This window comes from Hemitrygon akajei, chromosome 4 (genome assembly GCF_048418815.1).
Source record: "Hemitrygon akajei chromosome 4, sHemAka1.3, whole genome shotgun sequence".
In the NCBI taxonomy this organism is placed as follows: Eukaryota; Metazoa; Chordata; class Chondrichthyes; order Myliobatiformes; family Dasyatidae; genus Hemitrygon; species Hemitrygon akajei.
In genome coordinates, this window is record NC_133127.1 from 124,722,293 (window position 1) to 124,741,063 (window position 18,771).

An 18,771-nucleotide genomic window follows, 5' to 3' on the forward strand; every position below is an offset into this window, starting at 1 on the left:
CCTGTTGTACAGTGCAGGTAGGTTGGCAGATATGGCGGTGGAATGCTCCTCCTGTAGGATGTGGGAACTCATGGAACCTGATAGTCTCCCCGATGACTACACCTGCGGGAAGTGCAGCCAACTCCTGCTCATGAAAGACTGCATTAAGGAGCTGGAGCTGGAGGTGGATGAACTTAGGATCATCCAGGAGGCAGAGCAATTGATAGATATGACTTTTGAGCAGGTGGTTACACCGAGTGCAGAATTCGGGGAGTAGATGGGTGAACTCAGGGAGAAGGAAGTCAGTGCAGGGTCCCCCTGTGGCTATTTCTCTCAGCAACAGGTATACCCCTTTGGATACTGCTGAGGGGGATGACCTAACTGGGCAAGGCAGCAGCAGCCAGACCAATAGCACTGCGGTCGGCTCTGAGCCTCAGTAGGGTAGGGTGAAGTCAGTGCGGAGCAATAGACATTGGGGACTCAATAGTTTGGGGGACAGATAGGACATTCTGCGGCAGTAAAAGAGACAGCAGGAGAGTGTGTTGCCTCCCGGGTACTGGGGTCCAGGATGTCTCTGAGAGGTTGCAGAATATTCCTGAAGGGGAGGGTGAGCAGCTGGAGGTTGTGGTACCAAAGATATAGGCAAGAGAGGGGTAGAGGTCCTGTGCAGTAAGTTTGGGGAGTTAGGAAGGAGGCTGAAGAGCAGGACCTCCAAAGTGGTAATCCCCAGATTAGTTCTGGTGCCACGAGCTAGTGAAGGTCAGAACAGAAAGATAGCACAGATGAATGAGTGGCTGAGCAGATGGTGCAGGGGGCAGGGTTTCAAGTTCTTGGATCATTGAAACTTTTCCTGGGGGAAGGGGTGAACTGTACAAGTGGGACGGGGAACCAATATCCTGGGAGGGAGGTTTGCTAATGCTATCGGGGAGAGTTTAAACTAGATTTGCATGAGGGTGGAGACAAAAGTGAAGAGACAGAGGATGGCAAGGTTGGTGCACAAGTAGACACAGCTTGTAGGGAGTTTATGAGGAAGGATAAGCAGACGATCGAGCAAAGATGCACTCAGCCAGATGGTTTGAGATGTGTCTATTTTAATGCAGTGAGTATCATAAGCAAGGTGGATGAATTTAGAGTGTGGACCAATACATGAAACTGTGACATTATGGCCATTACTGAAACTTGGATGTCTCAGAGGCAGGAATGACTGCTGAGTGTGCCAGAGTTTAGATGTTTCAAAAAGAACAGGGAGGGAGGCAGGAGAGGTGGGAAGCGGCATTGCTAATCAGGGATAGTATCACAGCTGAGGAAAAGGAGGAAATCACGGAGGGATTGTCTACTGTGGGTCATTGTAGGTGGAATTCAGAAACAGGAAAGGGCCAATAACTCTACTGTTTCTTTTTATACACTTGCCCCCCCCCCCCCCCGCCACCAATGGTAACAGAGACATCCAGGAGCAGATAGGGAGACAGATTCTGGAACGGGCAATAATAACAGGGTTTTTGTGATGGGAGATTTTAATTTCACCAATATTGATTAGCATCTCCCTAGAGCAATGGGTTTAGATGGGGTGGAGTTTGTTAGGTGTGTTCAGGAAGGTTTTTTGACACAATATGTAGATAAGCCAACTAGAGGAGAGGCTGTATTGGGAAATGAACCTGATCAAGTGTCAGATCTCTCAGTGGGAGAACATTTTAGAGATAGTGACCACAACTCTATCTCCTTCACCATAGTGTTGGAGAGGACTAGGAGCAGACAATTTGGGAAAACATTTAATTGGGGAAGGGGGAAATATGATACTATTAGGCAGGAATTTTGGAACATAAATTGGGAGCAGATGATCTCAGGGAAATGCATGGCAGAAATGTGGCAAATGTTCAGGGAACATTTGCATGGCGTTTTGCACAGGTATGTTCCATTGAGGCACGTGAAGGATTGGAGGATAAAAGAACTGTTGTGTACAAAGGATGTAGAAAATCTAGTTAAGAAGAAAAGCTTTCACAAAACTAAGTTCTGTTAGAGGTCTAGAAAATTATAAGGGTGCCAGGAAGGAGTTCAAGAATGAAATTAGGAGAGCTAGAAGGGATCATGAAAAGCCTTGGCGAGCAGGATTAAGGAAAACCCCAAGGCATTCTACAAGTATGTGAAGAGCAAGAGGATGAGCCATGTAAGAATAGGACCAATCAGGAGTGAAAGTGGTAACGTGTGTGTGGAGCTAGAGGAGGTAGCGGACGTACTTAATGAATACTTTGCTTCACTTGACTGTTATGGGGATGACTAACAGCAGATTGAAATGCTTGAGTGTATAGACATTAAGAAAGAAGTACTGGAGCTTTTGAAAAGCATTAAGTTAGATACGTCGCCAGGACCGAACGAGATATACCCCAGGCTACTGTGGGATGCGAGGGAAGAGATTGCTGAGCCTCTGGTGATGATGTTTGCATCATCTATAAGGATGGGAGAAATGCCAGAGGATTGGAAGGTTGCAAATGTTGTTCCCTTGTTCAAGAAAGGGAATAGAGATAACCCTGGAAATTATAGACCAGTGCGTCTGAACTCAGTGGTGGGCAAGTCATTGGAGAAGATCCTGAGAGGCAGGGTTTATGAGCATTTGGAGAGACATAATCTGATTAGGGATAGTCAGCATGGCTTTGTCAAGGGCAGGTTATGCCTTATGAATCTAATTGAATTCTTTGAGGATATATCAATGCACATTGATGAAGGTAAAGCAGTATATGTGGTATATATAGATTTCAGTAAGGCATTTGATAAGGTTCTCCATAAGAGGCTCATTCAGAAAGTAATTAGGCATGGGATCCAAGGGAACCTTGCTTTGTGGATCCAGAATTGGCTTGCCCACAGAAGACAAAGGGTAGTTGTAAACGGTTCATATTCTGCACATAGGTCGGTGACCAGTGAGTGTTCTGCAGGAATCTGTTCTGGGACACCTCCTCCTTGTGATTTTTATAAATGACCTGGCTGAAGAAGAAGAAGGGTAGGTTAGTAAGTTTGCTGATGACATGAAAGTTGGTGTTGTTGTGGATAGTCTGAGGGTTCTCAGAGGTTACAGCATGGCATTGATAGGATGCAGAACCAGGCAGATGGAGTCCAACCCAGATAAATGTGAAGTGGTTCATTTCAGTAGGTCAAATTTGAAAACAAAATATAATATTAATGGTAAGACTCTTGACAGTGTGGAGGATCAGTGAGAACTTGGGGTCCATGTCCATAGGACACTCAAAGCTGCTGCGTGGGTTGACAGTGTTGTTAAGAAGGTGTATGGTGTGTTGGCATTCATCGACCGTGGGATTGAGTTCAAGAGCTGTGAGGTAATGTTACAGCGATATAAGACCTTGGTCAGACCCCACTTGGAGCACTGTGTTCAGTTCTGGTCACCTCACTACAGGAAGGATGTGGATACTATAGAGAGTGCAGAGGAGATGGCTAACATGAGGAGGCATAGTTTTAAGGTGCTTGAAAGTAGTACAAGGGGGATGTCAGAGTAAGTTTTTCACACAGAGAATGGTGAGTTTGTAGAACAGGGACAGTGGTAGAGGTGGATACAATAAGGTCTTTTTAGGGACTCTTAGAGAGGTACATGGAGCTTATAAAAATAGAGGGCTATGTGGTAGGAAAATTCTAGGCAGTTTCTAAAGTAGGTTACATGGCCGGGCTAACATTGTGGGCCGAAGGGCCTGTAATGTGCTGTAGAATTCTATGTTCTATTGTCAGCCACGGTTGCATCACCCTGTCTTTGGAATACTTCATCTTTGGGATGTATCTATCCTGCACCTTCCGAATTGTCCCCAGAAACTCCAGCCATTGCTACTCTACTGTCATTCCTGCTAGTGTCCCCTTCTAATCAACTTCGGCAGCTCCTCTCTCAGGACTCTATAAATCCTTTTACTCCACTGTAATACTGATACTTCTGACTTTAGCCTCCCCCTCTCAATTGCAGGGTGAATTCTATCATACTGTCTCCTACCTTAAGCCCTCTAATCAAATTCAGTTCATTACACAACACCCAATTCAGGACTGCCTTTCCCCTAGTGGGCTCAACCACAAGCTGCTCTAAAAAGCCATCTAGAAGTTCTCTCTCTTGGGATCCAGCACCAACCTTTTTGCCAAATCTCCCTGCACATTGGAATGGTGGGGTAGAGGTATGTCTCTACCACAGGTGTAAGGCACTCCTTCCCTCTGCAAGGTGCAGCACTTGCTTAGTGTCCAATTGGTGTCACGTGAAGCCATGGGCGCAGGTGGTGGATGGTCTTATGAGCAGCTGGGCAATACGAGTCCTGGTTATGTGACAACCACAACAGACAATCTCTGAAGTGTATTGATAATGGCTTGGGTCACCTGTCTTGTGAAGACACTGCCCAGAAGAAGGCAATGGCAAACCACTTCTGTAAAAACAGTTGTCAAGAACAATCATGGTCATAGACCGTAATCGCCCACGTCACATAATAAAGATGACAATAACCTGCATTTTGAAATCCCCCATGACTATCATACCATTGCCCTTTTTAAATGCCTTTTCTATCATCCCAGATGGAACAGGAACGTTTTTTAAACACTGGGCACAATATGTCAGTGTCATAGTCGTACTGCTTTGGCTCCACCTGTTCACGCTGACCAAGTTGTCTCCTTGAACGGCATTCATTACCCATGTTTGACCCATATCCCTGTGAGCTTTTCCTATCCATGTATCTGTCTAAAGGCTTTTAAGCATTGTATTTGTACCACCTCTATTACTTTGTGTGGCAGCTTGTGCCACCTATTTACCACACCCTGTGTGAAAAAGGTGTCCCTCAGATCCCTTTTCAATTTCCACTCTCACCTAAAACCTATGCCATCTTGTTTTAGCCTCCCCTACTCTGAGAAGGACTGTGACCATGCACCTTATCTACGGCCCTTTTGAATAAAGTCCCTCCTCAGCCTTTCCATTGTCTCCTTAGAGCTCGAGCCCTCCAGTCCTGGTAAAATCCCAGTGAATCTTTTCTGTACTCTTTCCAGCTTAAAGACATCCTTTCTATATGTAGGTTACAAGAATTGCACACAGTGTTCCAAGTGCAGTCTCGCCAACATTTTATCCAGCTGTAACATGACATCCTAGCTGTTGTACCTACTGCCATGACCAATATATGTTCTGAAGTTAATTTCACCTGGATCCAATCATCTCTGCTGTCTGATGCTGTAGTCAGGTGACAATCTATAGCAAGGCCTCAGTTGACATACCAGTGGGATCCACCCCCAGAATACTCAGACAGGAGACATGGCCAAGGTGCAGCATTTTGAAGCATTTTTGGAGTTTTGGAGCTCTTAATATTGAGAGTAAATGTAGGGTTGTGAAACAACCTGCAAGTGGGTAAACATTCAGCAACCATTAGTCATAGACAGCTTGATCCTGAAAATGCATCAATGGCAAATGTAAGTACACGGTACATCTGTCCTAGTGATTTCGGCAGTACGGACAATAATAAAAGAACCTATTAAAGCAATAGGCTGTGTTACGGTCATAACATTGTGTCGTGCAGCAGATTCATTTATCTGAAATTAGAATACAACTCACTTTATCTTTTAAATGTAATTGTACTGGCTTAAAACAGGATTTTGAAAAATTTGTTATTATGATTTGACAGAGCTTTTGCAGTGCAAATATCCAGTCTACCTTGTCAGGGAGAAAAAGGGAAACCAATACTTAATAGGTAATTGCTTAAGAAAAAGACTAATTGGAATTAAGCCAGTTAATGTTCCTGTTCCATCACACTTGTTATCCCACTGTGAAATTAAAAAAATGCTGTAGTGTATTTGATAATTTTTATTAAAGAAATATTTCAATTCTACATAATAAGCCCTCTTCCTTTATCAACTAAATGATCTATTACCCATTACATTGAGGAATTAAGACAGTAAGTCAGACCAGCAAGCGTAATAACAAAGTGAATAATGCCCTTATTGGAACATGTAAATGTCTAATAATTCTGTTCTGCTATAGAGCAGATACAAATTTTATAAGCAAGAAACTTACTAGTACATTTATATATGTTTTACAGCACAAAGTGTTGGTGTAATCAGTAAATATTAAATTACCTTGTGCAAGTTATTTGCAATGTCAATCACAAAAAGAGTTACATAATTTTGTACAAACTATAGTTTGAAATAGATTTTGGCTATGAATGCATTCATTAATCTGCAGTGTTCAGGTATAAAACAATAGATATGTATATTGAATAACAGACGTGTGTGGTTAAATGTTAGTTCTAGTAAATCATTGGCTCAAATAAACCCAAACTTAAAAGGCAAGTTTTCTGCCAAACATTCAGTGACCTTTATTATGTTGTATAATATATGCAAAGGTATTATTTTCTTCCTATCAGTGCTGATCTGAAAAGTGAAGGCAGCCAGCTGAAAGTGATTTGACAATACAAGAAGGGATAAGCAGCCTACTTGCAATGGAAAACAACAGCTTATGCAAAATTGGGAAGAGCATGAAGCAAATGAATATAAAAATAGGATGACATCTATATATTCAGATGTGATAAATAGCTCATTCAGAATATATGGATAACAAATTAACTTATACATCAAATTCTAATCAATAGCTATTACTGTAAAGATGCAATGGTGGTGAGCACTATCTTACACTGTGTGTAACCAGATCGCTTTGATACTTATGCATTTTTGCTTCAAAGAATAAAAGTATCATAAAATAAAACGTTGCTCTAACAGTCAATCTGAACCAGGGGTTCCCTATCTTTTATATGCTATGGAACAATATCATTAAGCAAGTGATCCGTGGACCCGAGGTTGGAAACCCCGTATCTAAACAATCATGTGACATAAATGAATATAAATAATATATATGTAGATGTATACATGAATATTATAGAGAAAACAGTTCTACATATGTTATATATAATGTTTTAAATTCTATTTTATGATGTTTATATATTCTTTGGTACATAAACAATGTCATTGTAATACGCCGCTAAACACACTACAAACTGTAGTGTATGTTCTAAAACAATTATTTTTGCGATAGGTGGTAAAGAAGCTTGGTATAATTTATATTATCTTCTATGAGTATTTGCCTGGTATAGCATTGTTAAAAACAAGTTATATTTCAGTGTGATGCAAATAATGGAATGATCAAAATATCTCTGTTCACACAGTGGGTACTGAGTTAGTTCCATATTTAATCTTTGCCTATTATATATTGAAGAATTCACTACTGCAGTTGAAAGACATCTTGTATTTCTGATTTAAAAGGTGATTAATATTAAAACTGATTTGAGAAATGTTTATGTGATGTTTTACATTTATATAAACATCCCAATCTGAAGTCTTGCTGATTTTCTCCAAACACACTGGCTATGTTACTTTACAAATTGAAAATAGTTGAAGCATCACCTGATTTAGAGGCAGGATACTGTATCAACAGTAAGGAAAATGGAAGACAATTTGGATCAGTAGATTTCCACATAAATGAGATATATAATTGCAGGCACAGGGTCTTGGAGCTTTGCTTCACCATACTGGAAAAATAGCTTCTGTTCCTTAATTTCAATTTCAATCATTACTGGCTTTCTCAATTCACAAAGTGCTACACCAAGAGCTTGAGGACTTGTATCTGACAGGATCCATTGGCTTGGTCTCATAGTGACCTGAGTTTGACCGCAGAATTACATCTGTGTTGATCTTGGCTCTACAGAGCACGTAACCGGGCCAAAAGCGCTTCTACTTCAGGAACAGCATCACCCTTAGCACTGGAACTAATAGCTTTCAGTTCTTTCTCCCTCATGTCTAAACGAGCATGTCCATCTCTTCTGCTAGCCACTTTGCTCCTTGTGCTAGATGAATGAGCCTCTACTTCATAACTGAGCTCCTTGCTGAACGGAATTCTTGTTGTATTTAAGTGGATATTCTGGCGAGAACGTGACCTTTCCATTTGAGCCTTTTGATTTTCTGCAGTGAGAAAACATAAAATGGGAAATTAAATCACAGGATAAAGTTCAAAGTACTTTAAAAAACATCATGCAAAAATATCTGGATCAAACAGTATGTATACAGCAGGGATGCAAACTGTAAAGGTGACAGAAACAATATGAAATGTCAATTAAATATCACTAGGTGAGTAGAGGGTTGATAGCATAAATCTGATTAACTTATTTTAGAGGGTTGCCTCTCATTGAAGTACTCCCAAGAGAGTGATTGCATTGAAGAATGAACTTCTGGTAAATTGATTAGCATCTATACAAGCATCTGCATATTGAATATGGTAGGAAGGCAGAACATAATAAAAAAAGTGCTAGCATCAACTTCCTTTAGTAACTCCCAAAAAAAAGATAATTTGTTTTGTACCTGTAAACTTTCCAGATTTGAATATAAATCTTGAAGAATTAGAAGTACTATAAAAGCTGGGTTTATATATAAAGCACAATGCGTTCTCTATCTATCTGATATCATTACTGCACGTTACTAAAAGGGGACAGTGATCATGACTCATCATACTTCCAATAGTAGTCAGCTGTACAGTCAATGATCAAATGGCTTTGGCTGATTGACTTTCCATAGGAGTAAGAGACAGAAATTTTATCAGCCGGCTTGCAGACATCAAGCAAACATTATGAATTATCCTCGTTCACATCTTCAACTATAAAAAACGGACACTCCATATTCATGTAACCTTCACCATAGACCGAAAACAGCTTCAACAAACTTGATATGACATTTAAAGTTTTTGATTATTCTCTGAAAGATGTTCTATCATCCAAAACAGTAATGACTTTGGAACAGAAAGCAGTCACTCATGACCGTATGTTTTATGTGAAAGCTGAAAATTCCTACAGAAAACAGCTTGTACTTTAAAAGGCTTCTACTGAAGATATTTACTGCACTGTCATTTCATGACCAGGAGGGTTCACTGTGATGGATGAATACTTTACTCATGGCTTGGACAGTCTCAGCAAACCTTTGCAGTATGATCACCTTAAGACCACAGGCAGGAAAATAGATTCCTTTCCCAAAATCTAGTTGCTACACTGGCTATAGATATCTTACAGTCATTATTGGAGTAAAAACATCAGCCAGTGATGGGATTGGGGCAGCAGCATGAAATGCTGAACTGTAATGCACGTCGAATGCCAATACTTTGTAGCATATCTCCACCCACAACATCAGGAAGGCCCTCCTCTTCCCATGCATTAAAGCATATGTAGGTAGGAAGCAAACACACAAGTATTCCAGGTGTGCTCATCTATATTAACATATTAAAGATGGAATCTCTATATTTTTGAAGATTTATTGTTATTAAGTCCACCTTGCATACTCCTGAGTTACCTTAAATTGAATTGATCCAACAGCTTTAGAAGGGAAAAAATATTTTAAATATTATGGCATTGATACTAACATTACAAAATCTCAAAAGGCCATATGGCCCATTCCAGCTTACATTTCTGATGTCTTTAAAATACCAAATACAGGAGCTGACTCCTGTAGATATTTTTCAAATGGAGATTTCTGTTCGGCATTTTGAAGACTAATTGTAAAACTCTACAATTATTTGTCTCAGAATGTGCAGGATGGAATCAGAATGGCATCATTTTTCAAGCAGTAAAATGTTAGGAAGAATAAAGCAAACGACCTTATGAAATGGCACCTTGTGTGCAGTGGAGGAAGAACAAAATAACATTATGCTGTTCACTTCTGCAATTCATGCATGGAATGCTAATTATTAGAAATCAGGAGATTGTGCAAAATCTATTTCAATTTCTTTTCACATACTGCATACTGATTGATCAGTCTGGCATGGATTTTGCCTGGACCAACATTTGATATTAGAAAGAAAGGTTAGGCATCATCAAGGGACTTTAATTATGCAAAAGCAAGCAAAATGAATTTGATCAGAAACAGATAGGAAGCTTTTATTCCTCTCCGACAGCTGAGGTTAGAAAAACATTTATGTTAATATGGGAGCATCTGCTGATTACATCTGAAGCTGTGGGATACCGACATTAAATCACTGAACCATTTTGGCAGCTTCGAGGTTCTTCAACTCTACAGGGGCCTAATTTCACTAGTAATTTGTAGAAGATTTCACCAAAGTTTGACAGACAGCCAAAAAGACTTCATCATAGAAAATATTTTTGATCATTTAAACATCACACACAATTAAAATAAGACATTTTAAAAATTAACCAAATATATCACTGGATTCAAGTCTTCATAGTCACTGCACTTACCAGGATATTAAACTATCAAAAGGTTCTTTAACAGCTGTAAAACATAGTTTATTGATAACTTTATCTATTTTTATGAAAAATGCGCTTATGTTAGTGAACTTTGAAATTGTTTTGAGAAGGGACATTTTACTTCGATAACCTATCTGGTATTTTTATCATATTGTCAGAAAGGATGCAGAAATCCAAAGACAATTTTCAAAAGATCAGAATATGAAATAACAGAGAATACAAGGAGCACCACGTCTACAAGCTGTATGCATACGACTAAACAAGAATGAAGCCAGAAATGCGATTGCCTCCCAAATCCAAGTTCTCAATGGAACCATGTGGAAATATTGACAATTCAGTTTAAACCCGGATTAGTAAATTTAGGGAATTAGATTGAACAATTAGAATGGAGTGATGTAAGTTTATGATCATAATCATAACGTATAGCTCTCCATAGTAACATATTGCAAAAAGATTTAATTTATAGAAACAGAGAGGTAATATGTAATTAATAATTGCCAAATGTAAATAACAGCAAAGATGAGTGCATGTATTACCGTATATACAATTTATTTAGGTAATGATGCATATAACCAAGATCAGAAAAGGTTACTGTTGCTTTTTGCTCTAAAACATTGCAGGTTTAGATTTAGAGCAGCATGAAAGTATTAGTGTGCCTAAAAATCAGATTAGTTATCTCCCTTCTAAGTTCACTGAAGTCAAGACACCAGAGATTAGATCCACAAAATATTGTCATTTACCTTAGACTTCACATATGATTGATGTACATTTTTAATCTGGTCTGAAATCAACTTTAACAAGCAATCCAGCTGGTCAGCTGGTTTCAGGCAAGTGCTTGTTAAACTGTGTGTGTAGCTTCATCTAAATATGGAGAATAAAAATAAGCCAGCTCATGCATAACTAACATTTAAAAATAGTATTTTATGAAATATTAATATTATCCTGGGCTTTTAAACAATTAAGCATGGAAATTAAATATGTATTTGATGTGAATGAAAAGGAAATGCAAAACATTTGTGGATGCATTCTCAAAAACACATTACTCAGAGAAGGAATGTATAAATAATGCTTGTAGATATTCCATATAATAGCAACACAGCATTTAGCTCTTTGTCCATTATTTATGTCAGATTGCTCACAAAAAATACCTAAAGTAATAACAACCAACCAGTAAAATACCCCCTGTTTGGAACATTCTCCTGCTCAGCCTGCCCACCCACCATGAAAGAAATTGACAAAGGGCTGTTAGAAGCTGTTGAAAAGCACTGGTTATTACCCTTGTAAACAGCACACCCTAAATTTGTATGAAGGGCTCACAAATGCACAGCAGTGACTTGTAATAAAAGACTACAGTTAGCTCACTGGATTCTCTCCAGTGTGAACCTGAATGAAATTATTCATTTCCTCACCAGTAAGACCCCATGAACTAACAAAACTACTGTGACATCAGTGACCAGAATAAGCTCTGAGTATAAACTTGCTGGGAATAACTGAAACAGACAGAAAAGATGATATGAACAGAAAATGGTGCGATTTTTGTTGCTCAGCAGACATCTGAAATGTTATCTCAGTTTTCCCCACCATATACACCACTGACCTCACAAGTATCTCAAGCATTTTCTGATTTTATTTTAGATTTTCAGCATTTGTAGATGACCCGATAGAGGTGTACAAGATAATGAGAGGAATTGATCGTGCGTCCCAGGGCTGAAATGGCTAGCACAAGAGGGCATAGTTTTAAGGTGCTTGGAAGTAGGTACAGAGGAGATGTCAGGGGCAAGTTTTTTTACGCAGAGAGTGGTGAGTGCGTAGAATGGGCTGCCAGCAATGGTGGTGGAGGCAGATACAATAGGGTCTTTTAAGAGACTTTTGGATGGGCACATGGAACTTAGAAAAGTAGAGGGCTATGGGTAAGCCTAGGATAGGGACATGTTCGGCACAGCTTTGTGGGCCAAAGGGTCTGTATTGTGCTGTAGGTTTTCTATGTTTTTATGATTCTATGAATTGTAGCATTTTGCTCTTCAAGTTAAACAAGTGCTTGTCTTAAGGCTGATTTATACTTCTGTGTAAGCTCTATGCCGTAGCCTACGCAAGTGGCCTATGCCACTGTGAGCATTTATACCTGTGCATTGGAGTGTCTGCGTCACTCTGCAATTCACTGCCAAAATGCAAGTTGGCAGTGGGGTTTCCATGCCACTGTGTTGAGTTTCTTTGTGTACTTCAAACAATGGCGACTGAAACTGAGCGCATCATGTTGGAGTTGGAGCTAATAAATGTTGAACAAGAGTTACTTTTATTGAAATTACTGCAACGCAGAAAAGAGAGAAGACGCCGGAGGAAATGGTGTGTATGACCATTGAACGGATTGAGGCAGAAGGAGGGTGAACTTAATGTGCTTTTCCGGCCACTGAGAGACATGGATGAGAAAATGCATTTCAAATATTGGCGGCGAAGAAGCAGCAACTGTACATGCATAGCAGGAAATGCGATGCTACCAAGCCGACCAATCACAGTTGTTGCGGTCTGCATCACTGCGACACGTAGTTACATTTTTGGGGAGGTGCGTGTCAGGGTACGGCATAGGGTACAGGGCTACGCCGTACCTACGGCGTAGATTCAACACAGAAGTATAAATTGGCCTTTAGCTGTTTATCGAAACTGTCAAAATCCTGAATGCTACTGAATTTTTCTAACCTTCAGAAACACAAACATTAAATGTACTCAGAACAATTCTCCTCCATTGAAATCAAAGGGACGAGCTCCTTGCTTAGGCCAAACTGGCTGTAGTTTTGGAAGGGATTTCCCATCATTTGTAATGAATTGGCATAACATCGCACTCTCATACTGGACTTCATGCTTACGATCATGCAGTTGCACAGCATAAAGCACCCCCACAGCATCCACCCAACCACCAGACCTATCTATACCTCTATACCAACTCAACTTGCCCATATTAATTCTATATCACTGAAGGATAAAGGAGGGAAACGTGTACTTGGAGGCAGAGAATGTAGACGAGGTCCTAAGTGAGTACTTTGCATCAGTATTTACTAAGGACAAGGACATGGAGAATAGGGAGATGAGTAGTGAGCATGCTAAATTGCAAGTGCAATTCAAGTAGAGGAGGAGGAAGTGTGGGGTCTCATGAAGAACATTAAGGTGGGTAAGTCCCCGGGGCTTGTTGGGGTATTGCACAGGTTACTGAGAGAAACAAGAGGCGAGTTTGTTGTGGCCTTGATCGATATCTTCATGTCCTCCTGAGCTACAGGAGGAATTGTGAGTGGATAATGCTGTTCCGTTATTCAAGATGGGAAAGAGGGATAATCCTGGAAACTATCGATCAATGAGTCTCACGTCAGTGGTTGGGAAGCTACGGGAAAGGATTCTGAGGGATAGGATTTATGAGCATTTGGAAAATCATGGCCTAATTAGGGACAGTCTGCATGGTTTTGTGTGGAGAAGTCGTAGCTTACTAATTTGATTTTTCAAGCAGGTGGTGAAGGAAGAGCTGTGGGAGATGTCTACATGGATTTTATTAAGGTTTTTGACAAAGTTGCTCATAAGAGGCTCATCCTGAAGGTTGAGATGCTTGGAATCCAGGATGAATTGGCCAGTTGGAATCATAACTGGCTTGCCCATATAAGGACAAGCATAGTAGTTTGGGTGGAGGTCTGTGACTAGTGATGTTCAGCAACAACCCATCCCAGGACAGCTGTTCGTGATATACACTCAGTGGCCATTGTATTAGATACACCCTGTACCTAAAGTGGCCACTGAGTGTATTTTTCTAGTCTTCTGTTGCTTAACCCATCCACTTCAAAGTCTGACGTGCCATGCATCGAGAGCATTTGTGCACACCACTGCTGGAATGCATAGTTATTTCAATTACTGTTGCCTTCCTGTCAACTTGAACCCGTCTGACTTCTCTCATTAACAAGGCACTTTTGTCCTTAGAGCTGCTGCTTACTGGATGTTTTTTGCACCATTCTTTGTAAACTCTAGAGACTTCAAGCTTCAAGGCAGCCACCATCATCCCATTGCCCAAATGGGCACCAGTGCCCTGCCTCAATGACTACCGTCCAGTGGCACTGACCTCAACAATAATGAAGTGCTTTGAGAGGCTGGTTATAGATTGCATTAAGCCCAATCTTCCTGGTACATTGGACCCTTTCCAGTTTGCATTTTGCTCAAATTGGTCCACGAATGATGCCAAAGCCTCTGCACTCTGCTCTGTCCTGTTCCAACTGGAAAATGCCAGGATGCTATTAAATACCTCTTCCCTCCAAAGCTAGTGGGTAAACTCTCCTTGATCGGTAACAACACCTCTCTCTGTAACTGGTTCTTGTATTTGACAGAAAAGCCACAGTCAGTCCGTGTTGACAACAGCATCCCTAGTTCCATCATGCTGAGCACATTTTATTATCGAAGTATGTACACAGAATACAGCTCTGAGATTCGCCTTCTCCAGATGGCCATAAATACAGAACAATCATGGAAGTCATTGAAAGAAAAGACATCAACCACCCCCCAACCCCGTATGAAAAGAAAAAGAAACAGATCTCAAATCGCCAACCCTTTCCTCGCACAAAAACTAACAGAATGCTCACCTGCAAAATGGTAGCTAGAACATCAAACCCCAAACCTCCATTACACAAACAAACAACAACAATAACATCAAACCTCAATCCCCTCTCTACCACATAAAAAGCTAACAGATCACCTTCATGGAAAATCATCAACAAGAACATCAGACCCCAAATCCCCAACTCCTCTCTTGCACAAAGACCAACATATCTGCTACCTGGAAAATCACCTACCCAGAAAACAGCAACAAGAAAGAAAACATAGAAACTGAAGGAGACCATATTAACTACAGTTCACACCAATAATCACATGTCTCGTCAGCATCGAGGAGAGCGATAGGTCGAACTTAGCCCTCCCGTGTGGAGCAATTGCTGACCTGTGACCTCCTGACCCAACGCTGCCTTCATGGAGAGTGGCCACTGAAGTGGCCTCCTCCGCATTTGCCTTGAATTTTCAATCTTCCTTGGCCGTTCAATCGGTGAGAAATGGAGTTGATCATGGCCCTGCACCCCATCTCTGGTTTTCTGCTCGAGGCTGCTCGTGCTTGCTTCCTTAACAAGGATGCCCCTTCAGGGCTGTGTGCTGAACCCATTGCTGTACACTATGCTCACACATGATTGCACGGCCAAACATTCGAGTAATCATATTGTCAAGTTCGCCAACGACACGACAGTCAGCAACAACAATGAGATAGTCTACAGAGAGGAGGTTGAAGAACTTCAGGCCCGGTGCTAGGCAGATAACCTCTTGTTCAATGTCAACAAGACGAAGGAAATAGTTATCGGCTTCAGGAGAACTTGCACTACTCACACCCTCTTTACATGGTAGCACAGCAGTGGAAACTGCTAGGAGTATACATCTCAGCCAGACACTCTCAGTCCCAGAATACATCCTACACAAACAGGAAAGCTCACAAACATCTCTACTTTCTGAGGAGGCTGAGGTGAGCTGGACTACGCACATCAATACCACCACCTTCAATAGATGTGCAGTAACATGCGGCATCACTGCATGATATGGAAGCTGCACTGCGACGGACAGGAAGCCTCTATAACAGGTAGTCAAAAATGGCCAAAGCATCACTGGCACCAGTGTACTCACCATCAAGAACATATATGCAGAAAGGTTCCCGAAAAGGCTAGTAAAATTGTGAAGGATCCCATCCACTCTGCTCAAAGGTTCCACTCCCATCAAGAATGAGGCTACATAGCAATCAACCCCAGATCACCAAACTGAAGAATGGTTACTTTCCCTAAGCAATAAGACTGATCAACACTTCAACCCACTAATCCACACCTCCACCCTCAACGCCCCCCACCATTACTTTATCATTTAAAGTCGGAGTTACCTTATGTACAGACACTCCTGTGTCTAACTTCACTTTACGGACATAAAATTATAATCAGGTTTAATATCATTGGCATATAGAACATAGAACACCTACAGCACAATACAGGCCCTTTGGCCCACAAAGCTGTGTTGAACATGTCCTTACCTTAGAGATTACCTACGATTACCCATAGCCCTCTATGCTGAAATTTGTTTTTTTGTGTCAGCAGAATACCACAAAACATAATAATAGAAACTATAAATTACAGTAAGTACACATATCAATTATATAAGTAGAACTAAAAGAGAGAAAAAAAAGGTAGTATTTTTGAGCTCAATGTCCAATCAGAAATCTGACGTCAGTGGGGAAGAAGCTATTCCTGAGTCATTGAGTATTGTCTTCAGGTTCCTGTACCTCCTCTGATGGAAGCAAAGATAACAGGGCATTCCTGTGTGATGGGGAGTCTAGTACTCTTGATGGAGCTGACTGAGTTTACAGCTTTCTGCAGTTTATTCTGATCTTGTGAGGTGCCCACCCCCATACCAAACACTGATTTAGCTGGTTAGAATGCTCTCCATGGGACATCTGAAGAAATTTGCGAGCGTCTTCAGTGACATACCAAGTCTCCTGAAACTCTTAATGATATAAAGCTGTTGTTGTGCATTCTTTGCAATTGCATCAACATGTTGGGCCCAGGATAGATCCTCAGAGATGCTGACATCCAGGAACTTGAAACTGCTCAAACCTTCCACTTCTGATCCCTCGATGAGGACTGGTGTGTGTTCCCTCAACTTCCCCTCTCTGGAGTCCACATTTAATTTCTTGGTCTTACTGATGTTTAGTGCAAGATTGTTGCTGTGACACCACTCAACCAGCTGACCTACCACATTCCTGTACCCATCCTCATCATCATCTGAAATTTTGCCATCAATAGTTCTGTCATCAGCAAATTTAGATGGCTTTTGAGCTGTGCCTAGCCACACAGTCATAGGTGTAAGTGAGTGGAACACTGGGCTAAGCACAAATCCTTGAAGTACGCCAGTGTTGATTGTCAGCAAATAGGAGATTCTATTTCCTCTTTGCACAGACTGTGATCTCCCAATGAGGAAATCTAGGATCCAGTTGCAGAGACCCAGGTTTTGCAGCTTGTTGATTATAGCTGTGGCTAAGATTGTATTGACTACAGCTCAGCGATCAACAAACAGCAGCTGGAAATGGGTTGAAATTGCCTGCAATGATAGGGAAGACATTAGGGTGCACCGGCCACTTTGTGCTTGCTGATTACATTGCTCAGCTCGTCCACTGCCTGCCTGATCTTGGACTGAGGTGGAAAACTCCCTCATCAGATAAAACGGATGACTTTTGACCTCTGGATGTTCTAGGTTGGGAAGCAGGACTGAGGCAAAACTGCCAAGTTTGTGCACTGCAATGAGTTAATCAAAAAGCACTTCCTCTACCTTTAGAAGACTGAGCTGTCCTCTCTTTGCAGAGAATGGTGAAATCATCGAGCTACAGCGCTGAATCCAAAATAGTGGTGGTGAGTTATGTTTCTGTAAAGCAGAGTACACAGCCGAGTAAAGCAGATGTCCCTCTGGTATAGCAATCTTGTTCTGAAGTCTTCAATTTTAATATTTAGAGACTATATTCATCAGCAGGATAGTCAGGAGTGGACGTCTAAAGCCTCTGTGTTTCAATTGTACCTGTAGACAGGCTCAATGTCCCACCTCTCTTTTCTTAAAGGGAACTGCATTTGTGACCCAAGTCTGCCTTCTGAGGTCTGCTGATTTAAAGTATTGATATGTTCATTAAATGCCTCAAAAAGATACTACTTACTGGAGTACCCATGGCTGTAGTAGACCTAAACATAAATATTTGATGATTCCCATTGGAGCCGCACACATCTTGCCAGAAGCAATCTATGTGTACAAGCTATTTTATGTATTTATATTTATTGTGCATTTTTATTATGGTGTTCTTTATGTTATTACATTTTTCTTTGTGCTACATCTCCTTTACACTTGTGTAATAGAAATTACATTAAACAATCTTATCTTGCCCTTGTCTATTTGTCCCTCCCCACTAATCCCCATCCCGATACTTACCCCTGCAAGCAGCCAAAGTGCTGCACCTGCCCATTCACCTCCTCCCTCACCTCTGCTCAGGGCCCCAAACAGTTCTTCAGTTGAGGCAACACTTCATCCGTGAATCTACTAGGGTCACCTATTGCATCCAGTGCTCCCAATGCGGCCTTCTCTACAATGGTGGAGGGATCGTTTCATTGAGCACCACTGTTCCATCCACCAAAATTGGAATTTCCCAGTTTTCCAGCATTTTAATTCCTATTCCCATTCCGATATGTTGGTCCATGGCCTCCTCTAGAGGCCACCCTCAGGGTCGAGGAACACCTTATATTCCGTATGGCATGAATATTGATTTCTCCTTCTGGTAAGAAAAAAAATTTCCCTCCACCTTCCCTCGTCTTCTATTCCCCACCCTGGGCTCTTCGAAGAGAATTTGTGCTGTGGGTTTTTATCTAGTCCTTGCTGCACAAGTGAATGGTTCTATGTGGACACAATGTCACTCTTTTCACAAAGCCAATGTGTTTGCCAACCTGATGGCATGAACACCTAT

General features: G+C 41.1%; 1 protein-coding gene across 1 annotated transcript in view; it reads right to left on the reverse strand.

Annotated features, from left to right (window-relative positions):
* Nucleotides 1-5,779: 5,779 nt before the first annotated feature.
* Nucleotides 5,780-18,771, reverse strand: part of LOC140726616 (protein diaphanous homolog 3-like) — a 567,224-nt gene continuing 554,232 nt past the window's right edge. Inside the window, exon 28 of the mRNA XM_073043216.1 lies at nucleotides 5,780-7,941. Within this exon, the coding sequence (XP_072899317.1) occupies nucleotides 7,682-7,941 (260 nt within the window). The 3' untranslated portion in view covers nucleotides 5,780-7,681. The remainder of the gene's footprint in view (nucleotides 7,942-18,771) is intronic.